At 37.3% G+C, this 16,297-nt stretch overlaps 1 protein-coding gene across 2 annotated transcripts; it reads right to left on the reverse strand.

The window, feature by feature from the left end:
- Window positions 1-3,216: 3,216 nt before the first annotated feature.
- Window positions 3,217-7,422, reverse strand: LOC139134148 (zinc finger protein OZF-like). 2 transcript variants are annotated; one of them, XM_070701069.1, is made up of 3 exons: window positions 7,145-7,422; window positions 6,514-6,636; window positions 3,217-5,328 (listed from the first exon to the last, which is right to left on the reverse strand). In XM_070701069.1, the coding sequence occupies exons 2-3, from the start codon at window positions 6,593-6,595 to the stop codon at window positions 4,295-4,297; spliced, it is 1,116 nt and encodes a 371-aa protein (XP_070557170.1). In that variant the 5' UTR covers window positions 6,596-6,636; window positions 7,145-7,422; the 3' UTR covers window positions 3,217-4,294. The 2 variants fall into 2 exon arrangements, with proteins under 2 accessions (XP_070557170.1, XP_070557169.1); XM_070701068.1 differs by having other exon boundaries at window positions 3,218-5,328; window positions 7,183-7,422.
- Between the last annotated feature and the right edge of the window lie 8,875 nt (window positions 7,423-16,297).

A 16,297-nucleotide genomic window follows, 5' to 3' on the forward strand; every position in this document is an offset into this window, starting at 1 on the left:
AAAATAAGCAACCTTCCCAAAATTGCCATGCAAGGGCCAATAGGTTTAAATTTCAGAAACGTTCTCAGTAGCTTTGTTTTATTAGAGAAGATTCACTTCTCAAGACCTCAAGATTTTAAAATAGAAAGTACGTCGATCTACACATTGTGAACAAAATACAACGTCATCGACTTTTGAGAATTGAATTAATTCTAATCCAAACTAGATATCGGTTGTCAACAAAAAACGATGAACATTAAACATGTATATGCTGAATTGATACGTTGAAGAAATGAAATGCACTGGAGCCGATACAGCTTTTATTCTTTATGTTTTGTTTGCGACTCAAATTTACTTAGCTCCTTTTATAAATCATTTAACAGAATGTCTACGGCGGATGAAAGCGGATAAAAGCGTGAATGGTTGAAATATGCCGATAAAAACTTAAAATATCAAAGGTTTCATCAGCTGTAATTTTCGATATGTTTTCTGAGATATTGTGCTTGCAGAATTCTGATCCCGATACGTCAATACATTTTGTTAGTATTTAACATCAAACGCTATCTTGACAACTCAATTTTAATCCCGGAGTTTCGTCCAAGCATAAACCACACAGCGAAGGTATACTACGGAATTTTGACCAGTTCACGACATATGAGCACGAGCGATAGCGACTGCATATATGAAGTGGACTGGTCAAAACCGAGTGGTATACCGTTACAGGGTGTGGTTTATTGTTATTATATCATAAACAGTATATATATTGAAATTCTGGCTTCTAATGTCACAAAAGGATTTTTGCTCTTGCCGAGATCTCGCGCATATGCCAACCGCGCTATATTGCTGATATATCACGGTTATTTTCACGTCTCGGCCATCAGATCGCAGTATTAATTACATCATCAATATTCTGGTATGATATATTTGTCAACAATAACATGGCCTATTGTACTTACATTGATAAAGCCGATGCTTTTTTATTTTGATAAACCTCAGAAAAAAAAGAAGGAACCACACTCAGTGAGTGAACATCATCATAATATCAAAAGTTATGGCTGACTTTCTGTCGATTGACTTATCGATTCAGTCAAATATGCTTGCTTCATAACTTTCCCATTTCGCTGTTCAAAATAATATATGGTTTAAAATATATTTAAAATATTGTGTGAATTTTCATTCTTAAAACCTTTGTTGTTCCAGTGTCAGGTGTGTACATTACTCAGGTGACTTTACCTGGCGACTGATGAAATAAACGTGCGCGATATCATGCACACAGTCATGACAATTTTTTGTTGACTGTTCTGAATGAAATCCGAGAACCATAATCAATATGTATTATATCATCTTTTATAATATACCCACCCCATATCGCTCAATCTTGGTGACGTTGACCGTAGAATATCACCCATGATGTTGTAAAGTAAACGTCGATATGTGTACGATAAGGCCAAAAAAAAAGAAATGTTTCTGGTCAGGTCTCTCTTTAAAAAATGGTGCGGCGACGCGCATTTTATTTTTTTATTTTTTATTTTCCCCTCAAGGCAGGGAGGAGGGTCAGTTTTATAGTTTTATCAATATATTCACATATATACTATTCATGCAGTCACTGATCATGCCCCCCAAAGAATTTTCTCTTTTTTCTTCAGCCATTTTGGTTTGGTATCAGCCACGGCCGCCGGCCACAAACAGAAAAAAAAGGCGACGCACTGTTGTTCAAGTGACGCGCGCGCTGACCAGAAACATTTTTTTTTTTTTTTTGGCCTAAGCGTAATGAGTTTTTGTGTGTTCCCGAACTACATTTGCAAATATTTGATAGTAAACAGAGTAGACAAACTACATGGCTGCCTCTCTCGCCTACGATACGATGTGGCTGACATGAAAATTTGAACGGCTTTGATGAACAAAGATGTTTCGGGTAGCGAAGGGAGCGTCGATTTTTTACGGGGGGGGTGGTGGAAATCAGGAGGGTTGACTTTCATGAAACCGAGTTGTGACAAGACAACAGATTGACCCAAAGGATATAAAACAGAATGCGAACATGGTTTTACTCTGTCTGAACAGGCAGCATAAAAGAGCACTTTTGTGCACAAAAATAACGTTTTCAAGTTGAACAAAAGAAATAAGTGTCATGGCAATGTTCACGATATAACTTTTATAACAATGGGAAAACTAGCTCCAATTTTTGAAAATATGGTGTTATATGAAGTGTTTGCAAATCTTTTTGAACTTTTTAATTCCATACATTTAAACATCCAGAAGACTTTTGGGACAAGTGCCTTTTTATCCCGACGAGTCACTTTGACTGCTTGATGGTAACCCAGTCCAATTTCTGTCAACAGAAGAGTACACGCACATGTGCACACACACTCACAGACGCAATTTTTCCAATCTATAAGAATAGCTTCCATTGGCACATATACCGCTGTGCATGGCCATATGGGAACTAAAAGACTTGCAATATTTTAAGGACGATTTTTGAGTGTTTGATCCCAAAACAAAATGCCACATATCTTCTTCAAGAATTCCCAGCTCAAATTGCAAAACCTTGTGCCGAGGCATATTTCATGTTTGTATTTGATGTGTACAATAATCACAATCATTATAACCCATCCAGAATCATCCAATAATACTAAGTCAATTACATGAATTCCATGCAGTACAATATTACCAGAGGACATCTTCACTTTGATATGGTAAATTGTACCACTGATTTTGAGGTACAAGGAAGTGATTTCTTGGCCATTTTGGAGTGTTTTAACCGTGCAGTTTTCATAAAAACTCGAAATTATATTAGACACAATGTGATTTCTAAGCATAATGTCTTGTTAGTAGAGACAAGTGAATATTACAATTGAAGAAAAACATGGCAGCAGAAGCTGCAGCATAAATTAGAAGTTAAAAAGGTCAGCACCCATTTGTAAATGCCAAGAAATCCAATACAACTTCGTAATATGTATACACCACAGAAAAAACGTCCGATTTTTTGTGGACGTGGATCAGTATGGGAGCCAAAGTTTTTGACAAAATGTTGCATCACCCGGATGACCTCTGACTCAGTTTCACAAAATAATCTGAAACTGTAATTTAACAGTTGGAATATATCATATTCATAGCATGGTTATAGTCAGCAAAACAACCTCTCTTAAGTGCTGACATATCAACCATATAGTGACCACCTGTCACATGTGACATGGAAACACAAGGCAAAATAATTTTCAAACCTGTTATTTTAACAGCGCCCTCATATGAGGTGCTGTGATTTTATTGGTAATACTACCAGCAGCATAAAAGACATATCCTTCATTGCAATGTTGTAAAAGAATACAATAGAGCAAATTTATAACACAACTTGTAATTTCACCAAAATGCAGCTAGATATTGTCAGCCATATTCTAAGATGCAACTAATGACAGCATTTTTACATCACAATCTCCCATTATTTTTATGAGTATAACACCAACATGACACATCTCTCATAAAGATGACAATAATCTGAAGATTAAGTCAAGAACATATTGTAAAAAAAGCATGATATTGTTCATTTGTTCTATTTGTTTTCCATGAGGTCAGATATTCAAGTGTAAACACCTAGGTATATCATGAAGGTTTTGTTGTCTGAATTCAACCATAGTCTTAACATAAGCAGGGCTTAAAATAATTTTTTTCCTGGTAGTCCACTTGGGCTACCATTTTGTGAAGTTGGTATCCCAATGTGAAAATGGCTGATAGTTCATGGATTTTGGTTTAGGGATATTTTTTTCACTAACCAGACAATGAAAGACCAATTTATCAAGATTCTGCCCAGAAAGTAAGTTTCTCATCATTTGACAAGAATACTTGCAGGCTTTACCAAATGTAACTGGTATAATATAATGGACAACACTGACACTCAAAAGTTTAGAGACCTATTGATTTGTTCAATACACAGCAGTTGTACATGTACCGGTATACACTCTTTGCATTTATGTTTTGTTTATTATTTTTATTATATTATTATGTGGTCTGATCTTTCAGTGGGACAACATGTGCCTTTTAAGACTGCACTTGTGTGTGAATGTTTCACCACACTCTTTGCATTCATGCTGTCTGACACAAGAATGGATCAACATATGGGTGATAAGACCATCCTTCCTTTTAAATGTTATACCACACTCTGCATTTATGTGGTCTGATCTCTAAGCAGATCAATATGTGCCTTAAAGACCGCCCTTCTGTGTGAATGTTGTACTGCATCTTAACATTTATATGCTCTGATCTCTGAATCGGTCAGCATGCGCTTTTTAAGATTGTACTTCTGTACGAATGTTTTAATATACTAATTATTACATTCATGCTGTCTGACACCAGAATGGATCATCATATGTCTGAAAAGATCACACTTCTGTTTGTATCCTTTACCGCACTCTTTGCATTCATGAGGTCTGATATTTGAGTGGGTCAACATGTGCCTTTTAAGACCAGACTTCTGTGTGAATGTTTTCCCACATTCTTCACATTCATATGGTCTGATACCAAGATGTAACAGCATATGGTTTTTAAGATCATACTTCTGTATGAATCTTTTGCCACACACTTTGCATTCATGTGGTCTGTCACCAGAATGAATTTGCAAATGTCTCATAAAGGGACTCTTTCGAGAAAATTTTCTTCCACACACTCCACATTCATGTTGTCTGATATCAGAATGTATCAATATATGTCTCTTAAGATTATACTTGTAAGGAAATGTTTTACCACACTCCTTGCATTCATATGGTCTGCTGTTGAAGTGGTTTGGCATGTGTGTTTTGAGAGTGCCCTTATATGCAAATTTCCCGCTAAAATCTTTGTATAAATGTTGCCTAACATTTGCATTGATAAGGTCACATTCCTGTGTACATGTTTGGCCATGCTCTTTGCTTTCACATTGCTTGATATTTGAGTTGGTCAACAAAGGTGTCTCAAGATTCTGATTTAATGTCATACCGCACTCACTGCCTCGGAATGGTGTGAGATAAGAATGAATCAATGCAAGTCCCTTGAGATACCTGCTGTGTTTGAAGGTCTCAACACATTCTCCACATTCTCTTTGTTGTGCACCTGAATAGTTCAAGCTATGTGCTCCATCATTGCTGTTGTTCATATAAATTTTACCACAATCATTGCTGATTTCACCATCATTGTCTTCCCCGTCATAAGAATGACACGCCACCAAACTCAAGGAATCTTTGTGTAATGTAGTTCGGCATTCAATATGATCGCCCTCATGCTGTTGAGTCACATCTTCATTGCTGTTCTCTCGGTCGGACACATCATATTCCAATGTAATCAGCCCACTTAGCACAAGGCTCCGTACAATTATTGATGAATCTGTTAGTAGAGAGATTAGTACAAAACAGTTCAGTAGAGTATGGTATGGTAATGACAAGAAGACTCCATACAGCACACCTGGGATTGAGAGATGTAAGCTTTTGATGTCATGATGATACTAATGACTTCAATTTACATTGGACAAAACTTGGACATTTGTAATGGATTTTATTAGATAAGTTCAGTGAATAGTACCAGCAATAAGAACCATCTTAGCATGGCTATAAAACCATGGGTGATCACAGAGATCAGAACCTTTGCAGATGACATGAACATGTCTGATAATAAGTTTGACATTGCACATGTACATGTAGCTGACTGACAACCAAAAGCTGATTCTTCACATTGATCAGCTTTATTTTGAGCAAAGAGGTTAGACCTGGAATGTAAATGGACCATGGTACAAACCCACGTGTGCAGATGCACATAGAATACATGTATTTCCACGTTAATGAACTCATGGTTTAGTTTGTACTGCATCATCTTTTTGGCATTGTAAGCAGTGGAACACATCACATCCTGTTATTCTGGAAAAGAACTATTACCTAACTTGATAAAAACTTAATTTAACAACATAGGGCAAACACCAAGTAAGCAGTCAATGTCAACAAGAGCTAATCCAAAAACTAGGGATTTAGAATGGCCACTTCAAGTACACAACAATTCAATGAATTCTTGATGGGATTCAAACTCACAACATACAGCACCCAGTCAATTAGCTAAGGCATCACAGTCAAGACCACTCAACCAAAGCCCATCCTTAAAAAGGATAGTTACACCCCCAGTAAAACTCACACAGTAAGCCTGTAACTTCCAAGTTTCAACCTGTGAAAATTTTGGTATATGCAACTAGTTCAGCTGTACTTTGGAAGAAGGTATTGAATCCTTTCTAAGGCCATTCATTTGACATCAGAATTATTGACACTTATGGCAAAATATCGTCAGACTCATATAGTCAAGTTGGAATGAAATCTAACGAGTTATGCAACAGATCTGAGCATGACAAAATGGCTGCCATATTATAAAATTGCATTGAAAAACAAAATGATGTAGACATGTGCGCTATGTAGCACTTTCTTGTGTTAGATCCCTATACACACAAACAAACACAGACATACCAGTATGTACATACTGGTGCCATACCTAACAAAACTCAACATCAACCCTGTACACACAAAACCTTACCTTGCAGTGATAATGCATTGTCTCGATATTGTTGACACAACATTTCAGTCAGTGTCTGAAACGGCTTCACTAAGTCATGCATTTTGTCAAAATTTTTAAGAGCTTTGCAAATTGAACAACACTCTGAAAGAAAAGACATTTTAATGTTAAGAAGCCATACAGTAAACATTAACAGCCAATCAATGAGATCCCTGAAACAAGAAACTTATCATCAAATCTGAAATATGTCATCGCTAAGGACCTATAAGCCAAAATATCAAAGCAGTCTGACCAGCAGTTTTGAAGAAGTTAAAAACATTTTGACCAAAGATGACAAACACATTGTCAATAACACTTGGCTCACATTTTGTCCGATGTTGCATACCAGAGTGACTGTACATACAACAGTTTAAAGAGGCACTCCCACTTGGTAACATTTTCAAAACACATTTTTTTAATGCCAACGGTCGATATTTGACGTTGCGACTGCGCGTGGATCGCGAGATATCGATAAATGCATGTCATATCCCGAGCTAGCCCTACGAGTATGGCGAGAGTGGAGGAGGCGGCGTAGCCAAAGCCGGACACTGTTGCCATACTCGTAGGGACTAGGGCTAATCCCGAGCGTATTTTTCACAGCCCGAAGTTTTACCTTACAGGTGTTTCACCTCTGCTTCACATGAATCATACCTTGTAGGCTTAATAGAACACCGCAGCTGATGTTGAGTGCACTGACACAGCCGCCATTGCAGGTTGTTGTGGTTGTTGTCCCACAGGCCTCCAAATCCGAAAGACGGTCCTTGTTCATGAATTCCGCCGTTTCCATCTTTAGAGAAAGAAATTCGCTGTGCAAATATTTCAGAGGGCCATTGCATCCTCTTCTGAGAGATTACGTCCGACCGAAACAGCGGCTTAACCCGGCTGTGTTAAAAAGGGTCTGTCGTCAACGACGTGAATATTGATTCACCTTTGGCCTAAGTGATGATCATGAACTTTGACCTGTCAACTTTTTCAAAACATCCGTTGAGGCGCTTTGCACAGAAGTACTGCTTCTAAATTTGCGAAGTGTGGATTTGTTTTATTTGCGACTTTGTTGAAATATATGGAGCATGTCGCATGTCGTGACGGTCTCCATAGAAATAAATTTATATTTTTCAAAAAAAAGTTGCGAACTGCCTCTATCTCTTGTATTCTCACGGAAATAGGCGCAGCCAGCGATAAAAATGGGGCAGGAAAACAGATTACTTCACATTACCGTATACCGCGTATGCTGTAAGGCTGTAGGCCTACTAACAAATACTTGACATGGGGCTTGAACAATCGCGATTGAAATCTTAATTTTTAACCCTACCTCAACCCTCACACATTTCAAATCCCCCTCTTTATGATCAAGATTGTTCAAGTACCCGCTATCATTTGGCTAAGGGACGATTCAGAATTTACTTCCAGGGGGAGGGTGGAGGATTTTCTATTTTCTGGGTGATTTTTTTCCACGGCCCCCCCTAGTAAATTATAGAAAAAATCTATGGCCCCCCTCATCTTTCGTGTTTTTTTCCATGGCCCCCCCCTAATATATACATGCATGCTTATACACTATAGACATATCCAGTCTAACAAGTTGCAGGAACTGTAGTGGACATTTAATCGATGATATAACAAATCATTTCAGGGTTATGTGACTATAAAAAGAATGATTTGCAGGGACTGCAAGTGGCACACTTTTGGAAAGGGTAGCAATAAACATATCTGGTTGTAAATTTCTGAAGAAAAGTTAATTACTAAATATGAATACGTTTTTCGTTATGTCTCACTGATACATATGATGCACACAAAGACAAGCAAAGATGTCAGTTTAGAAATGGTGAACAGGAAATCAGAGGAGCAGATAATTGGCAAAGTGATATATATCTAGAAGTTTAATTGTACATCATTTGCAGATATCCAGATATTTCTGGAAAGTAAGATGTACATGTACACGCACAAGTTCAGCATACATTTTCATTTGATGATGCTGAATGCAGACTCACGGTGAAAGTTTTAAACATTAGGAATTAAAATTGGTGAAAGCCAACTTGTTTTTAATTTTCTCTTTTTTTCTAATTTGGTTGTCATAAAACCAAGTAGCTGCCACGGAAAGCAACAATGCTGAGGAATATTTTAGATCATTCTTGAACAAAACACCTTATCCAAAACATGAATTCACATGTTATTCTGCTCATTCCATTAACAATCCAATGTTCATATTAAAATGCAGATAACCCTGTGTAAGTCAAAGTTCACATTTTGTCAGCAGTATTTTTCAAAATGACAGAGCATTCATATTTCAAATTTTTTTAACAAACTTTAATCTTAAAATAGTCATGATGCGCATGTTTTCAGATGACATGAAACAATACATGTTAATTTGTTTTTTTGCCTTTTCTGCCAGCCGCCACTGAGAAATCTTTGATTATACATATCAGAATGAATGGGACACAAAAGTATTAGCATCAATACACAATGTGTAAGCCTATCCATATTTCTCCTAGCCTCATACACACTGAGATCACTTCTTGGACTACAGCAAATTTCTTGTGTACACAATATTTCAACAATCCGACACCATAGCATTGATGCAGAGCCACATGATCTTCTGGACGCACATACAGGATTATTGGAAAATCAACCCTTTTGTAAATTTTCACCATATATTTTTGACAGTAATACATAATATTTTTATTTTCAACATTAAAAAACTATTCGCTGAAAAGCAACTTGAAGATGAGACGGCCATAAATTTATTTTCAAAAAAGTTTATAGTAGATGTAAGCACTGTAAAAAGTTATGTAGAACATTTAAAAAATTTAGAAAGGGTAAAATTGATGAGAATGAAACATAGAAAAAGGAGCAGAAAAGAAGAGAGGATAAAAAATACGAGGACTATGACTGGTTAAAGTTGCTCTTGAGTGGGAACCTTCAAAATTTAAACGTAAAAGATAATACCTTGATAAACATAAATTACCAAAACAAAAAAAATTGAAAGCTGAAAAAGTTCAAATTATAACCGCACATATACATGCACAACCTTCATTCAATTTAAGAAACTGTCAGGGAAAGATGTAACAACTTATGTCACAGATGAGTCAGAGTCAGATAGCAGTGACTCTGAATTGGAAATCTCTGTCAATGGAGTCATTGAGAGTGATGATGATGGTGTTGGTTCTGAATATAATAGTGACACAGACACTGAACTGACGAAATCCCAGAGAACCAACGTGACCATGTTACTTTAAGAAGTGGCAGAGTAGCAAGTCGTTTTGTTTTGAATTAAGGTGGAGCTGCATGTTGCCAACACAGTTTTTTCAAAGCAATATTTCTCATCAAAGATGACAAGGAAACCCCCTCATACCATATATTTTCAAAATGCAGAGACTCTAAAGTTTAGTATGGTAGCAGTAGTTTACTCAAAGGATGAAGTGGGTGTATATTTGGGTAAAAAAACCTCAATTTTGGTATTAATGATAAAAATTAATTTAAGTCAAAAACTAGACAGTATTTTCTGAAATGTAATATTTCACTTGAAAGGAGAGTATATGTAGAATAAAACGACTATTTTATTTGGCATTATCCATCCTCATTTTAAAATTGTAGGGGTTTAAAGACTGACACTCTAATAATTGATTAAAATCATGATCAGCAAAATTAAAATGCCTCTTATTCAAAATGCCTCTTTTTAAAAATGTAAGAGCTTTATTGCGAAACAAAACCAATTGATAGTTGTTTTGTTATATAGCATTTAAAAACATAATGTGAAATTTCAGAAAATTCGACCCAGTCGGAGTGGAGTTATATTCTTCGGAAATTTTGAAATTGGGAGGCAAAAGAAGCCAAGAAATCGGGTGATTTGCATACATTTGCACAAATTAACACTTCTTTATCATGCAACTTTACACTGCTTTACAAGCTACAAGGTAAACCCAACCTGATGATGCTGAATATTTGCTGTAATTTTAGCATTTGTTCAATGTTCATCTCTGTGTATCAGCATTTGTTTGTTATTCTATCACTACATAGAACACCCAATGCTGTATTTAGCAACATACCAGTGTGAACATAAATGACCATTGTTATGTTGATAAATGAATTCTAGCCTGGACTTGATTCGAGATCTCTTTTCAACAAAAACAACCCCGACTGTTTACTGTATGGTTTGTGTTGACATGCTAAATACTGGACATTTCATGACGCTTCAGGGAGGAGAACAAGATACTGCAGTAGATGCATAAAACAAACCACTGTGAATATTACCGAATTTGGAAGCTAAAGGAGTTTAACTAAACACGTTGAGTTTATCTGTCACCCAGGTAGCATCTATGGTTCTCTTTTGTAGAGATCAGAAATTCTGGGCAAATATTGAATTGATGATTTTTTTCCTTGGCCCCCCTAAAAGATTGTGGTATTTTTGTCTGGCCCCCCCTAAATTTTCTTGGGAAAAATGGGTGGCCCCCCCTGAAAATCCTCCACCCCCCCTGGAAATAAATTCTGAATCGTCCCTAAGCGTGTAAAAACAATTAACAAAACTCTATTAAATTTTGAGATTTTTTCAGTATTTTTTGAGTCGTAATGTATCTACCCGAATCTTGTTTCACACCCCTATCACGTTGAAGCATATAGCATTAAGCTTACCAGTGCAACCTGCATACTTGTTATGTACACTTAAATTGACTACCGCAGTCAATACACTTCTGCATAATCATACCCAGGCAGTGTTTATAAGTTGAAGGCATTTTAACATTATTTTTTTAACATTTCATTCATCTGACAGATGTTTAATTGTTGTCAGGTAGTTACCAGGCAATACTCAGGCAGTATTCAAATTTATTTGTTGGATTGGTTTTCTAAACATTTACAATCTGCCATTGGTATCAAAAATTGTTTATCAGCCATCCATAACTAAAAAAGTATGGTTCTCATTCCTCTTTTCAAGACAATTCTGTTGTCTCCTCCATGGTATTTATTTTGCTAATGATGGTCAAGGCAGATTGGATGTTCTTGTGTGTAACAAGTCATGTTCTTTATAAAAAAAAATTTTACTCACAAACCATGCTGAAATGTCTATGTATTCACCTTGTCAAACACAAACTGTACAATATGTTTATTTTCGTTGGTGAGACATGAAAAGGACAGAAGCCGCGCAATTCCGATTTAAACTACTTGTCAAAGTAATATTATAATTGCAATTTGAGAAATTGTATCACAGTAACCTCACAAGGAGAAAACTGCAGTATTGATAACGCTCTGTTGCACTTTTGCAGGATCCTAGGAATGTAAAGTATGGCACGTGTGTTAAGACCTCAAAGTGGTCCCTGACTTCAAAGTGGTCCCCATCCTAAATATCCGGTAAGATAGGGGGTTGTTAACCGAAAACCACATGCTGACGAAGGTACGATAAATGATTCTCCTATTTAAGTTCAGAATCAAGGCAGGTAGCGGAGGTAGTTGAATTTATAACAATATCCTTAATAGTAGGGAGTCGGATATAGCTGGGAAGTTTTTTAAAGTTGTTGACGGGTGCAAAAGAGCATGAACAGATATTTTGAAATAGTCGCTTCGAGTGTGTTGATAAACGATAAAGTTCGCCTGGCAAATTAGCATAGAGAGCAATGACATCAGAGAAAGTAGCAGCTTCACGTTAATGTCATACGATGCAGTAAATTGTAGTACTGGATTGTAGAATGTTTGGAGATCATTTGAAGGAAAAAGTAAGCACATACATTAGGGTGCTCTGATATGAGAAGCACTAGGTTTGACCCTAGTTTGACCTGAAAAGTTATTGATACACATTATTATTCCATTGTCCTTATTGTGACCCTAGCTTTATGTCACAAATACCTGCAATATTGAAACATACCCTTTGGGGCGCTTTGCTAGAGACACTGTCGCAACTGGCATCTTCACTGCTGGCGTGACTCTAAGGGAGCCGTCATTATTTACGGCCTGGGGGTCGGAGGAATGTGAGGTGTCACTCAAAAAAATTAAAACTTCGAGGGGGGTGCTTTAAATGTACAGATCCGGGTCTTAACTCCTTTTCAACTTTATATCTGAGAATCATTTCGTTCTTTAAAATAACATTTACAGGGATTTTGGAATCTTCCACCCGATATTTGTGGATTGACCAAAAATGAAGAGATTGACAATGAAAGATACATCATTCGATCTGCTTTGACTCAAATCGTAGTTAAAAATTATTTCATCATTTGATAATTTCACACAGTATTGAAGGTAACCACTTAAAATTCTAGAAACGTTGTGCCAGAGATGTTTTGCTTAGGCACATACAAGAAATCTGTGCTCTAAAGATTCAACACTAGGGCAAAACTGGCATCACACAGTGATCTACTTTTTTCAAGTAAAAAAGATACTTCGGTGTTACAAGGTAGAAATCTATCAACTAATTTCCACTTAAACTCACGTAATTTGAAATCTTTGGTCATATTGTTGACATTTTTCCCAATGATAACAGTGTTTTCGTCGCTGTTCAAATTAGCCATTTGTAGCGATGTATACCATTTCGTTAATTTATCAATATGAATAAATTTCTTCTTTGCAAAGAGTTTGTAAAAACCTTTGAAGACAACTTGGATCGATGAAGGATTTTGAAATCTTTCCACACTCCATAATCTACATCTGCTGTTGCTGCTTATGACTTAAAATACAATATATTTTTAGACCACGTTCTTGTTTCTGACATTTTGACTGGCGCTGTACCATGCATTTAAAGGCAGGGGGAGCCTATAAATACCCCCTATCTCCCTGGGGATTCATAATCCAACATGAGTGGCACATGGTAACAACATCAACGAATGCTCCCGAAAATCTGGATCTTTCAACAACCATGGTGTAAATTAAAGCACTGTTCCAACATATTACGTTTTGTGAATACTTGTGGCATCACCCTGTTGGCGAAATTCTCTCATTTTTTCCATTTTAAGTTGATTTTTTATGCCAAAACTGCTTCGATGCTGTGTTCAAAGCGTCTAACGAACAATAGATGAAAGCATTCAAACAGCTGCCAATCACGAGGGGACGCGCAAAGGTGCAAACGATCAAACATTTGTTGTGTACATCGGATCGATTACGATGTCAACAATGAATAAACGATTCTTACTACTGAACGAAAAAACTTGACCAACGGTTACTGAACACGCGCCTCAATGAATTCAGACACAAACGGACTACTTCATGGTTTCAAGCAGATTGCCTCTCCCTTTTTGTTCGTTGATATGTGTACCTGTAGGCCTATGAATGGGTGATGTTTTTGTTGACCTGCAGTACGATATTTTACGATAGATCGCCTTTGGAAGTATGTTGTGGCATAGCCCTGCGTACGATGACGTGTATTCCCGGCGTTATACGGCCTCCCACCACAGCTCTGCTGATTACCATGGACAAAACCGGCAACATGCGGATCCAATTTGGACGGAGCACGAAAAACTACTTTCTAACTGTTTTCCGCCGAAATCAACTCGATTCCGATCTACATGTATGCAGCCTACCCAAACCACTCAACTGCTCACAGACTGCGAAAAAAATGCTCTCGTGACATCCAAAACCGTTGTTTGCTCGCGATGCACGGTCAATGGCTCATGCAGTGGACGGGCATTGGATACGTTCATGCCACGATTACATGTATACAGGTGCCCATGAGCTTCATTATTTCCTGTCGGGTCGGGGCGATGAAACTAAATCGTGATTGATTCATCTCTGTCGGATTTGACCAAAAAGAGGCACTTGACATAGATTATAGCATCAAATGTTGACCATTCAGACTGAAACATGATAAAAGATCTGAAGATCGCCGTGATCGGTGATGTCGTTCTTCTCTATACGTTTTTCTGAGCTAGTTTTTTACTAAATTGTTCGAGTATTAGCTGACGTTTTTTTGAAAAGTTAATCAACTTTTCTTTCCCAACCAGGGCACAAAATTACCTTCTTTACTTTCATGGTAACCTAGGATGAATTAAATCGCAGATTAATAGACTCTTATGTTCTTCCTTGATTGTCTGTGACTGATTTTGCTATCTCCATATCGATATTGCGTTCGCACTCGGGTGTCTTGAAACTTACGTCATTCACTGAAATAGTTTTCGGACAAACTCAATAAATTCGACAACTACTAACGAATAGTCGGCAAAATTTACAGAGACAAGCAATAATAATTATGGTCATTTTACCGTCTTTTTACCATTTTTGCCGTCTTTAGATAAGCGGACACGTTTGACGGAAGCAGTATATAACGATCTGAGTTCCCATATTTTTACCCTACCGTGTGAGTGTAGTATTCGAATGAGTGAGATCATAATCTTACGCTGTTTCCGAGTGGTCTGGAGATTTTTTATAATATACAATAAATTGACCTTATCAAAATTATTGTTTTACATTGCTTGGATATTGATACTTTTTCCGTACGTTTTGACTGTTGATTTGAAGTCTTTTGATTCTCCATTGGCAGCAGCACATGTACGGTTACAACCGCCATGTGATGACCAGAGTGTGATTGTAAAGTTGTCGGGAAGTTGTTCAGAAGAAAAATCATTTTGTATTTAGAGGCTTCAGTTCGGGATTTTTCAAGATAAACAAATCATTATACATTTCCTACGTCTTTGAAACGGGGATTACGGTAATCTTTCATGTGATGAAAATTTTGTGAACGTCTTTGCAATGTGTTCCCACGATGAGTGTGAACTGATTCTTTGTTAGTAAAAATCGTCAGAAATGGTCCAGTGACCGTGATAAAATAAACACAGATGCAAAATCATTGCGAGGAAGATAGTAAGAAATTCACATTGCAATATTTGCTGTCGTATTTCTCAGCAGGAATAATCAATTTTACACGTTGTGTATAAGATCAGCAAGCAGGTGTTCGGCGGTCAATTGCTTCTATCATAATGATCTTGATCGCAGCTATTTGGCGAGAAGACAGCGGGTACTTATAATCTCGCAAAATTATTGATATCATGTCTTTGTGTTGAAAATTTTCGATCGGAGGCAGCTCAAATCAACAGCCGTGATATATTTGGAATCGTGTTCTCACTGGACACCGAACTACCTGCTATCAACAGTACGTTATGTACCATCGGCGGTAACACATTGGTCGTAATCTTGTCTAATTCTGCCCCGCCGTTTGTACAGTCCAGAAATTTCAAAGCTAGATTTTTTCACCTGACATATAATACAGCGACCTTGCACACTAATGATCATTCCACTGTTTCTGTTGGGGTTTGTTGGTTTTTTAATTTGCTCCGTGGCCCCGGTAAGATTTTTTCAATACGATACAAAGTTTGAAATTTTTTCAAGGTAAATTTAGTATATTCCCAGTTTGTGGGGTAAAGTTTTCTGGAGTGAAAGTTTGAGTTGACGCTGATAGAGTAGACGTCGAGCCCGGCACAGTTGACTGGGACCCGGTCGGTTTGGGGTCGTTTAGTCCAGAAACCTGCAGCAGAGTTCTGTATGATCACCGTTCGGCATTTGGGTGATTTTTGGTCAAAGTAATGCAGTAACAATGTACGCCAGATTTTTTGTGTTGTTTTTGTCACAACTGTCATGTGCGTATACGGACGGTTTTCGATTAAAAACGGTAGTAATATCCAGTGCTCGTAAATGCGTGCAAAATTTATTCAGTGACTGTTTACGCAGCAGTCGTAAATACGACTAGGATTTACCACCACGTAACAACTGTAAACACCGCATCAATAGTCCATACGAAAATTTTGTGCTGAATCGAGGGAGATAACAATTGCGGTAGAAAAGGTCAGTCCATCATCCG

Source organism: Ptychodera flava, chromosome 5 (genome assembly GCF_041260155.1).
Source record: "Ptychodera flava strain L36383 chromosome 5, AS_Pfla_20210202, whole genome shotgun sequence".
NCBI lineage: Eukaryota > Metazoa > Hemichordata > Enteropneusta > Ptychoderidae > Ptychodera > Ptychodera flava.

Coding starts and splice junctions, on each gene's coding strand:
- LOC139134148 (XM_070701068.1), bottom strand. CDS start 7,318: ATGGAAACGGCGGAATTCATGAACAAGGACCGTCTTTCGGATTTGGAG. Junction 6,637..7,182: donor TGTTCTATTAAGCCTACAAG/GTATGATTCATG, acceptor CTTTTCTTTCAG/AGTGTTGTTCAATTTGCAAA. Junction 5,329..6,513: donor CAATGCATTATCACTGCAAG/GTAAGGTTTTGT, acceptor CTCTACTAACAG/ATTCATCAATAATTGTACGG.